This window comes from Hyaena hyaena, unplaced genomic scaffold (assembly GCF_003009895.1).
Source record: "Hyaena hyaena isolate Hyena2069 unplaced genomic scaffold, ASM300989v1 scaffold_335, whole genome shotgun sequence".
Classification (NCBI taxonomy): domain Eukaryota; kingdom Metazoa; phylum Chordata; class Mammalia; order Carnivora; family Hyaenidae; genus Hyaena; species Hyaena hyaena.
Window position 1 is genome coordinate 1 of NW_024080968.1, and position 14,653 is coordinate 14,653.

Below are 14,653 nucleotides of genomic sequence, written 5' to 3' on the forward strand. Positions count from 1 at the left end.
ACCACCAGTTACGGACCCACATCGCTCCCCTCAATTGTGCTGATTTCAATTTTTTACCCCACCGATTCCAAACTTCTCTTGGTCAAGCATGCATTTGATTTCTCCTCTACATGCCCAATGGTCTAAAATACCCAACTCCCTAAGCAAAGGGCATATATCAAGAAATAGTTAGTACCCCATTCCCAATTTGGTACTCATGCTTGGAACTCCTAACTGGAGTCATAAACACCTAGTGGCTCAGTCTAGGCACCTTCCACGTAGGTTTTGAACCTTGTGAAGATTTTCACTGCTAAAGTAATCTTCCAAAAAATGTCCTGTAGCCACCACAGTCCTCACAACACACATAAAAACATCATTACTTGTAGCATCAGGAGACCCTCAAACTTGAGAAGTGCACATTCAGCTTTCCACAGTATCCTGGTTTACAGAAGGAACCAGTGCTTTCATATATGTCAGTCAGTCCCTGTTTCTTCTGCTTTCAACCCCCTCTTCATTTTGAAGCTCCACCAGAATACCTACTGAATTTTGGAGATGGAGTTGTAGTCTCCGTTTTGCTTTTAAAACTTCCTGCCACTGGCAAGATCACCAGGCAGCAGAGTGTCAGCAGCTGGAGAAACAACCACTTCATGATGTTAACTCTGGATGTCTGAGCGTGAGTCTGGCAGGAGACCCAGCACTTCACCAGGTCCTGCAGGGGGTAGTGAAGGGCTCTGGGGTGTGGAGTTGCAAACACGTGACTGGTCTCTCACGGCCCCATCTGGTTCTGCCTCCTCTCCTCCATCCACTGCTCCTTGACTGGACACACGTGTCCCCTGAGCTACATTCCGTCTCTTAGGTTCCAAATTTCAGCAACTGCTCGCCTGGGGCAACACATCTTCTCTCCCTTCCACCTCTCAACGACCCAGAATTGCATTAAACAATCTGTTGCAACAAGGCAACTTCTATTCAGTTTTCAGAGCTTCACCAGCGTCTGCTGTTTCTTAAAAATAACCAGTTAAAATAATGAAGATACCATAGAGGCAGACCTTCGGTTGGCAACATTTTCTCCCCTTCATAAGAGACAGTTACATGTGGGAGGCAAATCTCCATTTGTAAGGTGTCCTCCTCTCTGGAAGTGGAAGCAAGGATTACTTTCAGCCCCTAGAAAGTCTTTATGAATGGAAGCCTGCAGGAGAAATCTGCATAACAACCATACCTTCGTTCACTGGGCCTTTCCTGGTGACTTCCCATAACTGGCCTACCCTTCCTTCCCATATCATTTTGTCTTCAGCTGAAGATGCCATTAGAGGAGATGGCTCGGGCCATCTGGGGGACTTACTAAGTTTTCCTGGTCTCTCCCATGTATACTGGACGTATCCATGTTGGGAAAATTCACTTTGTTTTTCTTCTGCTAATCTGTCTTTTATTGCAGACAAGAACCCAGAAGGGGACAGGAAAAAACACTTTTTCTGCCTATACTGTCCTGGATACGCAAGAGGACAATACCTTCCTTCCCTCATCCTTCCACTGGGCGTCCCTACACGTTTGTGTTTCTTGACTTCTTTGGTCCTGAAGGAATAACCACTTTCACTCACTCGAGCTCCAAGTCCCCCTTATCCCTGAACGTTAAGACAAAGCCCCGCTCCTGAAGGGTGTTGGCCTGAGCCCCAGAATCCTTGTGACTTTCCCTTACTCTGAGCTCTAAGGCACTAACCATTTTTCTGTTAGGCCTTAATCCTTGCTGGCCTTGGTCTTTGCTGTATCGCATTGTGGACCCTTTCCTGGGCTCCACCGCTTATAAGTGTGATGTGCTGACTCAGCCCATCCAAATGAATATAAATATTGTTCTCTGGGTCAGGAAGAGTCACAGATAGGAATACATCGTAGGGACTTTATAATCTCCTCATCCAAAGGAAGGCATATCTTTAAATGATCTTCAAGGGGAGCTTGGACGGCTCAGTCGATTAAGCGTCTGACTCTTGATTTTGGCTCAGGTCATGATTTCATGGTTTGTGAGATCGAGCCCTGCCTCAGACTCTGTACTGACAGAAGAAACAAAATAGAAAAAAAAACACAACACAAAACACAACACAAAACCAAAAATAAAAAAATAAAAAAAAAAATAATCTTCAAGATATGAATGGTGGAATATAATATAACATATAGTGTATTCTCATTTAGTCGAAGGGAACACTATGGGCTGGAAAGCCTGCCTGGCGTTATCAGACATCTCAGGCTGTGACTCATATCACCCAGGTAAAGCTACCAGGCAGACAAAAGAGGCAGCAAGAAGAGGAAATAAGGAGGCAGAAAGAGGATCATTCTGGAAGCTCAGAGTGCCCACCTAGAGGGCAGGAACACCTTCTCTAATGACAGGAGCCACCAGCTTCCCGAGAGGGGGGATGCTTGTTCCATTTTGCTGTGACGTGGAGGCCAAGGTCTTGGGTCTTGCTTGAGGAGTTGGGCTTTGCATAAGTAGACAGGTCAGAGACCACCCTGTACGCACCAAATCCTGCTTTCTGTTCTGCTTGGGCATAGAGTTAGACTGTATTTCCCAGTCTCCTTTGCAAATAAGGGGACCAAGTGACCACATTATGGCAAATAGAGTGCGGATGGAAGCAGAGCTCCATTTCTAGGCCTGGCTCTTAAAAGCCATCTGTAGGTGCTTCCATGCAACCTTCTCCCATATGCTGGCTGGATGCAGAAGAGGCTCTGGGAGATGATGGACTTATGGATAGAAAGATGCATGGTGCTAGAATCATGCATGGAGTGGGGGTGCTCACCCAACACCCTCAGTGGAATGTATTGTGAATGAGAATAAGCTTTAATTGTGTTTACTGACATTTTTATAAATCCTGCATTTTTGCTACAGCCGTGAGTCTACTGACTACTATATAGGTCTAACTGGGAAGGTAGAGTTGAGTGTCTGTAACACATAGTGGGGTGAGAGGAACCGTCTGATCACTGTAAGGAGACAAACGGAACCACAGGAATGCGGATAACACAATGTGGAGCCCTCGGGTTGGTTATCAGTTTATTTGGCAGAGACTTGAGTCTTCTCAGGATAGACAGATCAAGGGGAGAATAGAATGGTCCTCAGCCAGGGCAAGGGAATAACCCAGCAGGGAGCCAGGTAGCACTCTTCTTAGACTACATAGGCATCCACTGGCCCACACCAGTGGTGGGGCAGCTAGAGCCTAGGCTTCATCATGGATTTGAAGGGTTCTCTGGAAGAGAAAAGTCAAGTGGTTAAAAGTCAGGGAACTTTTAGGGAACATCCATTTCCAAACTTAACAACACCCCTGGCCCTGGTTAATGAGAAAAGGGATTTTTTCTGTAATTCAGGGGTTACCCACTGTTAAGCAATTTCTCCCAAGAGGTTTGCCAATTCAGCAGACAGGGGGAGGCTGGGTCTTCTGGGCCTACTTGAGACAAAGGACCAATGGGGAGGTCAGACTAAGGAGTCCATATTTGGGGCCATGGTTAAGGAGGGATGAATAAGTGAAGGGTGAACCTTTGGGGGAACTTAAAGAAAGTGAAGGAAGAAAAGTGGAGCCCCCCCCCCAATGTTTGTGTCTTGATTTATTTTGTCCTGAATGTCAGCCTAGGTACAGAGATAGTAGGACATTGTGTGACCTCTGTTCCAGGTCACAGCTTCTGAATGAGGGTGACCTGTAGTGAGAAAGCATGTCCGGGCCTGACCTTCCCACTCCAGCCAACTCACTCATTGTCCAAGCAGATGTTTCCACAGAAGGTCCAGCAGCATGTATGATTGGGAGATAAACACTCCTGCAATTTAGTGCACCTCTTCACACAGTACTTTAACAGAGGCTGTACCCAGCACTGCACAATTTCTGTTCTTCCCACTGGAACTGAGATACAGATGTTGGCAGATCCAGCCACCCACAACTTAGAGAAGAAACTCTTCTCAAGCTTAACAATCTCTGAGCTCTGGAACCGGAGTTTGAAGTCACAAAGAAAATATTTCTCTGCATTTTAAGAAAAACCTTTTCTTGAATTCTAGTTGTGTCTTTTCACAGGAGACCATTCTTGCATGACATACCTTCCCTCTTTCCCCATGTCCCTACAGTCCTGTAGGCCTTCAGGCTCTCCCCAAGCTCCCTAAAGATAAGACCCAGGACAACCTCAGCATTTATGGCACCACTTCACCAAGTCTACTCTTAGAGGATGTTGGATTTCAGGGTCCGAAACATTCTGTAGCTCCAATTTCCACACACTATATGCAGAATGGAAAAGTGAGCTGGGGGAGAATAGGCACCTATAGTTCCCATTGTCCATTTGCTTCCACGCTGGTACCACCTAAACACTTAGCCTTTCCCCAGATTCCATATCTTTCACTGGCCCACAACCCTCCCTTTATGATCCCCATTTTATCTTCTGACCCCAAACTTAGATTCTAAGGATCCCTTATTTGTCTTTTCCATTTTTTCATATTCCAAGTAAATAACATTGCTCTTTTGGTATTCATCAAAGGCACAGAGATTCTGAAAAGAAGGGCTCACAAGGAGGCTCTGTGCTGGTGCTTCCCCTGCCTAAGGTAGCCTAACTTTGTCAAATATCATTTCCCACAAGCTTATGGAATGGACTTATGGACTAGCTATATTCCCTTTCCATATACCCTTATCTCTAGCTTTCAGAGATAAGAGGGGGAGCAAGAAGGACACTTAATTGGGAACATCCAACCAAAATCCTTCTTGGATGTCTCTGCTCTAAGGAGGGTTGGGATCTGGGAATGGTGGTCCCTGAATCAGTTAACACACCAGACATCCCAGGCCTGGGCAGAGCTTCCTCTTCCCTTGCCATACGACCTACAAAAAATGTTGTTCCTGAGGTCTCCCAGAACAGGCACAGGCATTAAAACCCCATAGATGAGCATGCTGAGTAGGAGAACCCAAGGCTTCATGATAGTGGTCTCTATGCGTGTTTGGGTTGAGTTCTGGTCTTCTCCCAGTGCTGCCAGAGGTAGAACAGGAATTAAGGAGAGTAGGATCAGAGAGAGAGAGAGAATGTGCTCATGAATATTGGGTTATTCTTTCTCCTACTTTCCCTTTTCACCCTCTGTTACCCAACAACATGTCAAACTAGCCATTGGCTTCCCGAGGCTACTTCCCCATCTCATATTACATGCCACTTCTTTTGCAAAATTATTTCGTTTAAAAATGCATTGCTTTTTCTGATTAGAAATCAATAAATCTTCAGCTTGTATAACTAGTCAAACAACAAAACTACAAGAAGGAAATAGATAGGCATTAGTAATTGCACCACTCAGAGATAACCAGTGTATGTGAATCCTTTTTGTTGTCCTCAATATTTTGATGAACTTGGAATAATAGAACACATCAAGTGTCCTGATTTTTTTTTTACTCAAGAACATATGTAATAGGATACTATAATGGACGTGTTAGTCTAGACCCTAAGACAGAGTGCCAGAGTGAATCCAAAATGAGTTATGACAGATAGGTTACTCCATAGGACTTGAGAAAGTTGACAGCCAAGAACTGTCAAGGAACTCCAAGCTTTCATCTGAACAGATGATCCAAAGTTGAAGGAGTTGAGAAGGTTTCAAAGATTTTATTGGTACAAAGCTCTACTCAGGAAGCAGAGAAGCTGTCTTCTAATTCCAATGGAGAGAAAAGGCTCTACTACTCATAGAGCTTACTGTGTGTCTCCAGAAGTTTGTAGGGATACCAAAGATCTGAGTCATGACCGAAGACTGGAAAGGGTGAGGTATCTGGCCAGTGCGGCCTTTAGTAACAGAGAAGAGGATTGCAGTTGGGGCACATCTAAGTTGTCAATGGCCAGAAGGGTTTTGTGTGTGCAGTGAACCCTTGAAATCTCCCATGAAATAGTGCCAGCGGCACAAAGCCAGCTTACGGTTACATCTATTGTGTGAGAACTGCCCTACTCCCTCCCACTGGCTCTCCCTGCCTCTACTCTATAGGAGGCAGAAATGCTTTTTAGCCAGATGGGGGTGACAGAACAGAACCACAAAGAGCCCAAGATGGAGATATTAACCACATCCTTTTCCACAGCTAGAGCTTCTGTGGGAGGAGAGAGTCCACACTTGCTCCACAGTTGTCAACAATTGGTGGAGTTGTGGTTAATTAAATGCACCTGCACATGTAATTATTTAAAAATTTTTTAAACATGTACTTATTATTGAGAGACAGAGGACAGAGCATGAGCAAGGGAGGAGCAGAGAGAGGGGGAGACACAAAATCCAAAGCAAGCCCCAGGCTCTGAGCTGTCTCTGAGCTGTCAGCACAGAGCCCGACGTGAGACTCAAGCTCACAAACCACAAGATCATGACCTGAGCCGAAGTCAGATGCTTAACTGACTGAGCTACCCAGGCGCCCCACATTTAATTATTAAGTTGAGATGTTTTGTGACTGAGCAGTCACACAAAAGGTGGGGGACCTACCTACATTTTCCAGGAGAAGAAAAGAAACAAGTAGCCATTCTGAATAAAGAATACAGACAAGAGAGGGGCGCCTGGGTGGCTTAGTTGGTTAAGCGTCCGGCTTTCGCTTAGGTCATGATCTCACGGTTCATGGGTTCGAGCCCCGCATCAGGCTCTGTGCTGACTGCCAGCTCAGAGCCTGGAGCCTGTTTCAGTCTGTGACTCCCTCTCTCTCTGACCCTCCCCTGCTCACACTGTCTCTCTCTCTCTCTCCTAGAAATAAATAAAAATATTTTTAAAAAAAAGGCGCAAAATGTTTCAAAGGGACCTTTGAAAACTTATTCTCCTTTCAGAATAAGTGAAATTTAGAAGCTGGAAAAATGCAAGTTTTAGGCATGTGAATCTTTGACACATTGACTTTGAGCAGGTTGGAGTTAGGAGACCTGAAGGGAAGAAGAAAGGAGATTATGGAGATAAACAAAAGGAGGAGAGAAGCTTTAAGATGTAAAAGATCAGATGTTAGGGGGACTTACACTCTTAGGTGCTTACATCTGCGCTCCAACATTCTCCATTCAGAAACTGTCCCCACAAGCTTGCCTCAGCATGGCTGGATGAAGGAAAACTCCCAGGTGAAGGTACTGGGGCTTCACTTACCACTGGGCAATGTTTACCAAAAGATATCACCTAATTGCTGAAGCTCCAGGGCAAAGGCAAAGTGTCTTTAGCATGACAGGTTTCCAGAAATCCTTTAAATCACTCACATTGTTTGCACAAGAAAACCAGCTCAAGGTGGCAGGATATCCGATTCTGGAGCCTGGCTCACCTCTGAAGGTGTCAGCACACAGCAAGAGAAACGCGCAATGCAGATGCTCTGTCGTCCACTTACAGGTGGGGTATGAGGGAGGAGGTAGCTGGGTGAAGGTGAGCATGCGCTGCAGTGGACCTGGATTCCTGGAACCTGCCTTTTCAGTTTTCCAGAACTTTGAGATCTGTTCATTGAGAAGGTCTTACTCTTAGTTCAGTTTTCTGAGTTCCTTACTTGCCCTTAAAGGGGGTTCAGGACCGTGGGGATATCCAATCCCCTTCTTTGCACACCACAGGTGCGCTAACTGAGCCAGCGAAGAGAAATATAATCACACCCAACCCGGGTACTACTCACATACAGGATTCTGGGTGATTCTTTGGTCATCGTTTGAGAAAGAATGTAGGGTGGTGCAAGGCCCCTAGGCATCACAGAGACCCAGAGCTACTGCTCCCCTCAGAATTCAGCATCCTAGGCTTTCCAGATAATGTTTAAGAGGAGAGAGCGTTAGATTCAGAGTCGGCAATACTGGTATCTTGTTTCATGTCTGCCCCTTTTACCTGTGGAACCTCAGACAGGTATGTCACTTCTCAGTTTTCTTATTTGGACAACAGAGACAATAATTCCCATCTCACATAAATATTGTCGATACCACCTGGGCCGGGAACTGATTCAAGAAGCCACAAATAAAATTTCATGTCTCAATACCCTTACCCCCACCTACCTCTGAAGGTATCTGAGTTGAGTATCTGCAGTAACTGGCTGAAAGCTCTTTTTATGTGGCCACTTTCTTTTGGGAAGCGGGGAGGAGGTTGTGGCCTGGAATGGGGGCCAGAGGAGCAGAAAAACAAAGTTCAAAGGCCTAGAACTTAATGGTGATTTGGATTGTGGCAGATCTGTAAGTTCTACCCGGGAACTACACGTTGGCTGTATCATGTAGTACCATTCCAAAGTAGCGGATTGTCTTTGATGTGAGCAGTACCTCCTGTAAGTTAGGAGGAACACTGTGTACCTGAGTCACAGCTCTGGCCACCTAAGCCGATCCAAGTCTAGAATTTTATCTAATGCATCTGATCTACTCAAAGGTGGGGAGTGAAGGGTAGTTTGTACATCTATTTGCCTTGGACTTGCTTTGTGCTAATAAGGTCCCACCCTTGTCTGTATTGATTCTTTTTTGCTAATTCAGGCATAACACCATCTCCCACCAAATGCCCTGGGAGTCGTATGTGGATAAAAAAAAAGACTGCACAGGAAAGACTTTAGGAAAGACAGATGACCACCCAGTAAATGAGGGAAAGGAAGTGATGGAATCTATCATGAAGATCTTGTCAGGGGCTTGCAAGTGGAGGGGTGGGATCTGCTCACCAAATATCAGAGAGGGGATTATATTGGGCACTTGTAGCCATAATTTGGAGCTGATTAGACAAAAAAGAAGAGTCAAGTGGGCAAGGGCCAGGGCTCCCAAGGAGCAGACCTCCTTCTTTCAAACTCTGTCTCCAGGAATATTTCCTACATTGACTAGAGACATCCATATACAAGTGATTTCCCCCGGGATGTGTTGGGTGCATTGAGCAGTGGGGTTTCAGGGACTTGGCTGAGAAGGGTGGACTGTATAGAGACCAAAGGCAGACTTTAGGGACCTGGCTTCAAATGTGTGGGAGCAAACTGAAGGGAACTTCGATGGGGACTGCAAATGGTGCCAAACCTAAAGTCACTGAATATGGATTCCCAAGTCCTTGCTTTCCGTGTTAGGAGAACGATATTCCCTAAGGGCAATCACAGCCCTGCCCTGTGTCTGGCGCCGATATTAGGGGCCCATAGGGGTCTGTTTGAGGAGCCCAGTCGCTGAGAGTGCCAAGGAGCTTCCTGCCAGGATTCTTACCACTCTTAGTTCTGCATCATGCAGATGGCTATGCAAAAAAGCTGTGTAGAATTTAGGAAAAGAGCAGGCTCTTGCTGTCACTATCTGTATATTTTATATACATAGTGTGTATTCACACACATATATAAACACACACATTTTTACACACATATATATAAACACCCCTAATGTATACACACACACACAAAGACGGACATGGATTTATGTACAGATACATACACATTATCATGTATGTGTACATATTATATGATTATATATATACATATACACACATATATTACACCTATAAATAATACTTGCTCATGTATTTTTGATTCATAAGGTGCGTATGTTTTCTTCTACAGCTGTAGGTTTGTGTTGTTGGTGTCTGCTCTCATAGTCTCCATTCCTGAGCTCTCCATATATCCTAGAAATATACTCCACATGCATTTGCATTTTTAAATTGATATTGTTTTGCCTAGAGACACAGAGACCAACTGAGACCACTGAAGCCAAATTAAGGGAGTCCTTATTACCGGCCAGGACAGCACAGAATTAACACAGAACTCTAAATGTGCGTCCCGAGTCCAAGGGCTTAGGGCTTTTTATAATGAGCAAGCAGGCAAGCGGGCAGCGCAGAAGCAGAATTGAGCGGTTATTGCAAAAAGGCTACAAAGTGATAAAGAGAGCAGTAGGTAGGACAACATTCGCTATTTTCAAGGCACAGATTTAGGGATGTAGGGAAGTTTCAAGGGAATAGTCATTATCTCAAGGACCAAGTATGCAAACTGTCATAAACAACCATTAGCAGGGGACATTAACCCTTGTCTCTTGTCTCTTACTTGTTTTTTTCCTTGCCCCTGAGGATAGTCACGTAGCCCTCCGAGTGCAGGCCCGGAAGGTAAACTCTGGGTTAAGATGGAAAGACTGAGGCTAAATTCATGTGCAACAATATATAATTGACATATGACATTGTATCAGTTTCAGGTATGCAGAATAATGATTCAAAATTGATATACTGAAATGATCATCACAATAAAATCTAGCTAGCATTCATCACCACACAATCACACATTTGTTTTCCTTGTGATGAGAGCTTTTAAGATCTAGTCTCTTAGTAACTTTTCAATATACTCTACAGTACAGGGTTGTTGTTTTTTTTTAAAGTTTTATTTCTGAGAAAGAGAGAGAGAGACAGTGTGAGCAGGGGAGCGTCAGAGAGAGAGGGAGACACAGAATCCAAAGCAGGCTCCAGGCTCTGAGCTGGTTGTCAGCACAGAGCCCGACGCAGGGCTCGTAGGGCTCGAACCCAAGAACCGTGAGATCATGACCTGAGCCAAAGTCAGACGCTTAACTGACTAAGCCAGCCAGGTGTCCTCACGATACTGTTAACTACAGTCACCATGTTGTACAGTACATCTCTAGGACTTACTCATTTTATAACTAAAAATTTTACCTTTTGAACACATTTTGTTCATACCCTACCTCCCACCTCTGGCAACCACCAAATTGTTCTTTGTAGGTATGAGTTTCAGCTGTCTTTGTTTTCTACTCACATATAAGTGAGATCATACAGTGTTTGCATTTTTTAAATTTTTTAATGTTTTATTTATTTCTGAGAGAGAGAGAGAGACAGCGTGAGCAGGGGAGGGTCAGAGAGAGAGGGAGACACAGAATCTGAAACAGGCTCCAGGCTCTGAGCTGGCTGTCAGCACAGAGCCCGATGTGAGGCTCAAACCTACGAACCATGAGATCATGACCTGAGACAAAGTCAGATGCTTAACTGACTGAGCCACCCAGGCGCACCAGTGTTTGCATTTTTAAAAGGATCCAACCTCCAAAGAAAAAAATGGCTGCTGGTGGCATCACTTAGGAATCCTTTTTGGATAGGGAGGTCTGTACAATTGACCTCAGAGTAGAGGGTGAGGGTTGAGTGTTTTGGGCTAAAACTATCCCACTCAGAAAATGTCGAAAGAGGACATCGTTTGTGGAGATCTTCCCACAGCCACTAGGATGAACAAGTAGAGAAGAGGAGGCAGGTGAGAAAGGAAAGGCTGAGAGGCTCCCCCTAAGGGAGTAGGTAGTGGAGCCTGTCAACAGGAAGAAATAATTTAAGTTGAAGGACAAGGTAGAGTAATTGAGTCTCAACCTCATAGAACGGGAAAATGTCCCTGATGCAGACTTCACCCCCTCCCTCCATTAAACCAGAACAAATTCCCCACATTGTCTGTTCTTTAAGAGACTAGAGATAGTTCATTTGAAATGGCTATTTTGGGTTCCTATATCCACTCCTGGCTCTGCCACCAATCCACGTGGAGTCAGTGGATCTGCTTGTATAAGCATGCAAGTCCCACTGGCTCCTGGACCAAAAGGTTTCTCTTCTAAGAGTCCAGTTCCAGGGCTGGGTCTTAAGACCCAGTATAAACTAAGAGGTAAGAGTCCTTGCTTGTGTGGGGCTTGCTATGTGTGGTTGGGAAGCAAGACTGGAGAGAAGACAAATGTACTACATTGAGTACCCGCTGTGTGCCAGGTAGTATGAAGGTGCTTATAGATGTCATCTTATTTCATCCACACAGTGGAGGTGCCAAGAAATAATGAGTAAACGAAGTCTATAGAGGTCTTAGGATTGTCCCAGTGTTACGAAGCTGGCAAATATTGGAATCAGGTTTCAACTTCTTGTCTGCCTTAGCACAAGCACAAAACCTATGAACACACCTCTGCTACTCAAATTTTTATAGACAATAGAGGGCTGATTCCCCCACAACATCTCCTGATTTATACTGTGGTGCCTTACAACATTTGAAGAAATTGACACTCATCCTCTGTTGAGTTCAACATACGTAGACATGTTTAATTACAAAACTTACTCCTCCTCTCTCTGTTTGTCTCTCCGTGTGTGTGTGCATCTGTAGAGGTAAACAGGTATGTATGTGTGCATTTATTTACTTCTACTTGAAATGCCTACTTAACTCTTACATCCATAAGTTCCATCTCTCTTATATTAGTCTAAAAAATAAAGATTTATGGTTGAAAATGCTCAACATAATATACTGTCTAGATAATCAGTAATTAGAACAAGGCAAATGCTTGGCAATAGATAATTTTTTAAAAATTCTTTTAGGGGCGCCTGGGTGGCTTAGTCAGTTAAGCGTCCGACTTTCGCTTGGGTCATGATCTCGCGGTTCGTGGGTTCGAGCCCCGCGTCGGGCTCTGTGCTGACTGCCAGCTCAGAGCCTGGAGCCTGTTTCAGTCTGTGACTCCCTCTCTCTCTGACCCTCCCCTGCTCACGCTGTCTCTCTCTCTCTCTCTCTCTCTCTCTCCTAGAAATAAAAAAAAAATAAAATAAAAAAAATAAATAAATTTACTAAATTATACTAAATGCAATAAATTATTGCATTATGCATAAAATTTTTTTTTTTTAATTTTGGGAAAGAGACAGCACAAGCAAGGGGAGAGGCAGTGAGAGAGACAGAGGGAGAGAGAGAGAGAGAGGGAGGGAGAGNCCCAGGCGCCGCAACAACAGATATTTATTCTAAGTGAGACATGTGTACTTATGGAAAACCATACTGGTAAATTATTCCTGATTAGATGAGGATGGGAAAAGATGGGTAACAAAAGGTCAGTGATCCCAAATGTGAGAAAACAATAGATAATTTATGTTAAATATGCAAAAAATAGAATGGTAATACAAAGAGGCACAGGTTAATTCTCTGCAGTTAGATTATGACAATTTTTTCAATTATATCTTTCTCCTTTTTACTGCAAATTATCTTCTAATTAGAAAGTAAGAAGAATTGTTTGCAAAGGAGAGAGTAAATCGTGTAGGAGGAGGGGTCATCTACAGAAGCCCAAGTCCCAGAGAACAGGCCATGGTCAGGGGCAGACATACGGGAGGAGGGGAAAGGTTCCTTGTTTGGCCAGCGGAGGCAGGGAGGAGCCCGGGACAACCACCCAGCTCTCCAGGGAAGTCTCTCCCAGACTGCGAGCCCTCTACTCTGGCCAGAGGCATGCCAACCCAGGCTCTGCTGCCCCTCCTGCTCCTCTCTGTGCTGCTGCTACAGGCCCAGGGAGGGCACCGTAAACTGAACGGGATGCAGAGTAGGTGATGGACTAAGGGGGTGGGGAGGGAAGGGGGCCAGGAGGGGCTGTGTGCCTTCTGGGGAGGACCTGAATCTTAAATCACATCCTGCTCTGACCACAGCACTGTGAAGACTCTGGGTCCCCCCAAAACTATAACCCTCTGGCCCCTTTACTCAACACTGGGAATGATGATGGGGGTGGAGGGGGAAACTTTGTCTTTCGATTCTCCATTCCAAATACCCAGACACAAATGGTACATATAGTAGTAAAAGGTACTGAGGGCTGAGAATCACTTGAGGAAACCAAACAACTATTCTTGGATTTCTGCGTATATGTGACATGTAAACATCCTGAAATATTGATGGGAGGAGGTACAGAATGAAAGCAAGTTTTGGGGTGTACAGGGTCAAGTCAGAGTTCTCATCAGAGGGACCAGGATGGTGGCAGTGGAAGGGAAATAGTGAAAGTGGTATTTTCTGGGAAGCGAGAGGGGTCCTGGACACAGTGACCGGCACAGGAGAGAGGGGGCAAAGTGGCAAGTCATCTCCCAATCTGGACCCTGCAAATCCTGGGGAGTGAGAGGGTCTGCAGGATGTCTCAGACTTTGCTGAGTTCTTAGAGGTTAGACTCTATGGGGGTGACTTCACCAAGGCCATGACTTACAAGGGAGACAGGTCCTTGGCTCCAGGGAATGGAGAGGCCAAGGAAGGCCAGGCATTGAGATCCGTTGGCTAAATTTGAGGGATATAGGATTTAAGATACTACCAGGATTGGGTAAAGGGCAGAAAGTGAGTTCCTTGAAAAGCTTAAGAGCTTCATAAGTGGGACCTGGGTACTGGGGTCCTTGGAGGGGCTTTAAGCTTGAGACATGTGCTCCCTAGGGGTCTGGTTCCACTGACCCTGCTCCTGCTCTGTTTCAGAGACAGAGCTCTTCAATGAAGTCAAGGTTTGTGAAAAACACACCAACATATATATGTGCAGACGTCCATGTGAATATCACCAAGATTGTCAAGCAAATAACATATGCTGTTCAACCTTCTGTGGAAATATTTGCATGAGCCTCTAGGGAGTGGGTGGGGGGGCTGTTTTGTGCATCCTGCTCCCCCACCCCTCTAGGCAGACCAAGACACCAGGACCTCAGATCCCCGGCACCAGGGTGTCTAGAGGAATGCACCCTCCCTCCTGTCTGAACTGCTTGTTCCTGTCAAATAAACCAGAACAAATGTCCACAGACCTGCCTACTTTACTCCTTGTGCCTGTAATCATTGAGGATCCGGTGCAGACTCCAGAATGTCCCATTCTCTGAGTCCAGGGCTCTGATATACTTGTCATACTTCCTATTTTCTCTCCCATTGGCCCCTGCTCCCCTGCCAAGGCCCTGAGGCCCAGCTTTATTGTTGATCTGCTCACTGAAGCAGTACTGCCAGGGGAGAAACTGCTCATGTGCGGTATCTCCCAGTGCGAACCAGAACACTCCTCAGCCAGGAGTCAGAAGCGCCAAGTTAAAAAT

At 45.2% G+C, this 14,653-nt stretch overlaps 2 protein-coding genes across 2 annotated transcripts; one reads left to right on the forward strand and one right to left on the reverse strand.

The window, feature by feature from the left end:
- Nucleotides 1-3,169: 3,169 nt before the first annotated feature.
- WFDC9 (WAP four-disulfide core domain 9) lies at nucleotides 3,170-4,903 on the reverse strand. The gene is given in 4 exon segments (XM_039249380.1): nucleotides 3,170-3,206; nucleotides 3,704-3,838; nucleotides 4,142-4,157; nucleotides 4,813-4,903. Coding segments are annotated over 4 exon segments (279 nt in total).
- Nucleotides 4,904-13,070: 8,167 nt separating this feature from the next.
- WFDC10A (WAP four-disulfide core domain 10A) lies at nucleotides 13,071-14,209 on the forward strand. The gene is made up of 2 exons (XM_039249379.1): nucleotides 13,071-13,161; nucleotides 14,064-14,209. Exons 1-2 carry the CDS (start codon nucleotides 13,071-13,073, stop codon nucleotides 14,207-14,209), a joined length of 237 nt encoding a protein of 78 aa, XP_039105310.1.
- The last annotated feature ends 444 nt before the right edge of the window (nucleotides 14,210-14,653 follow it).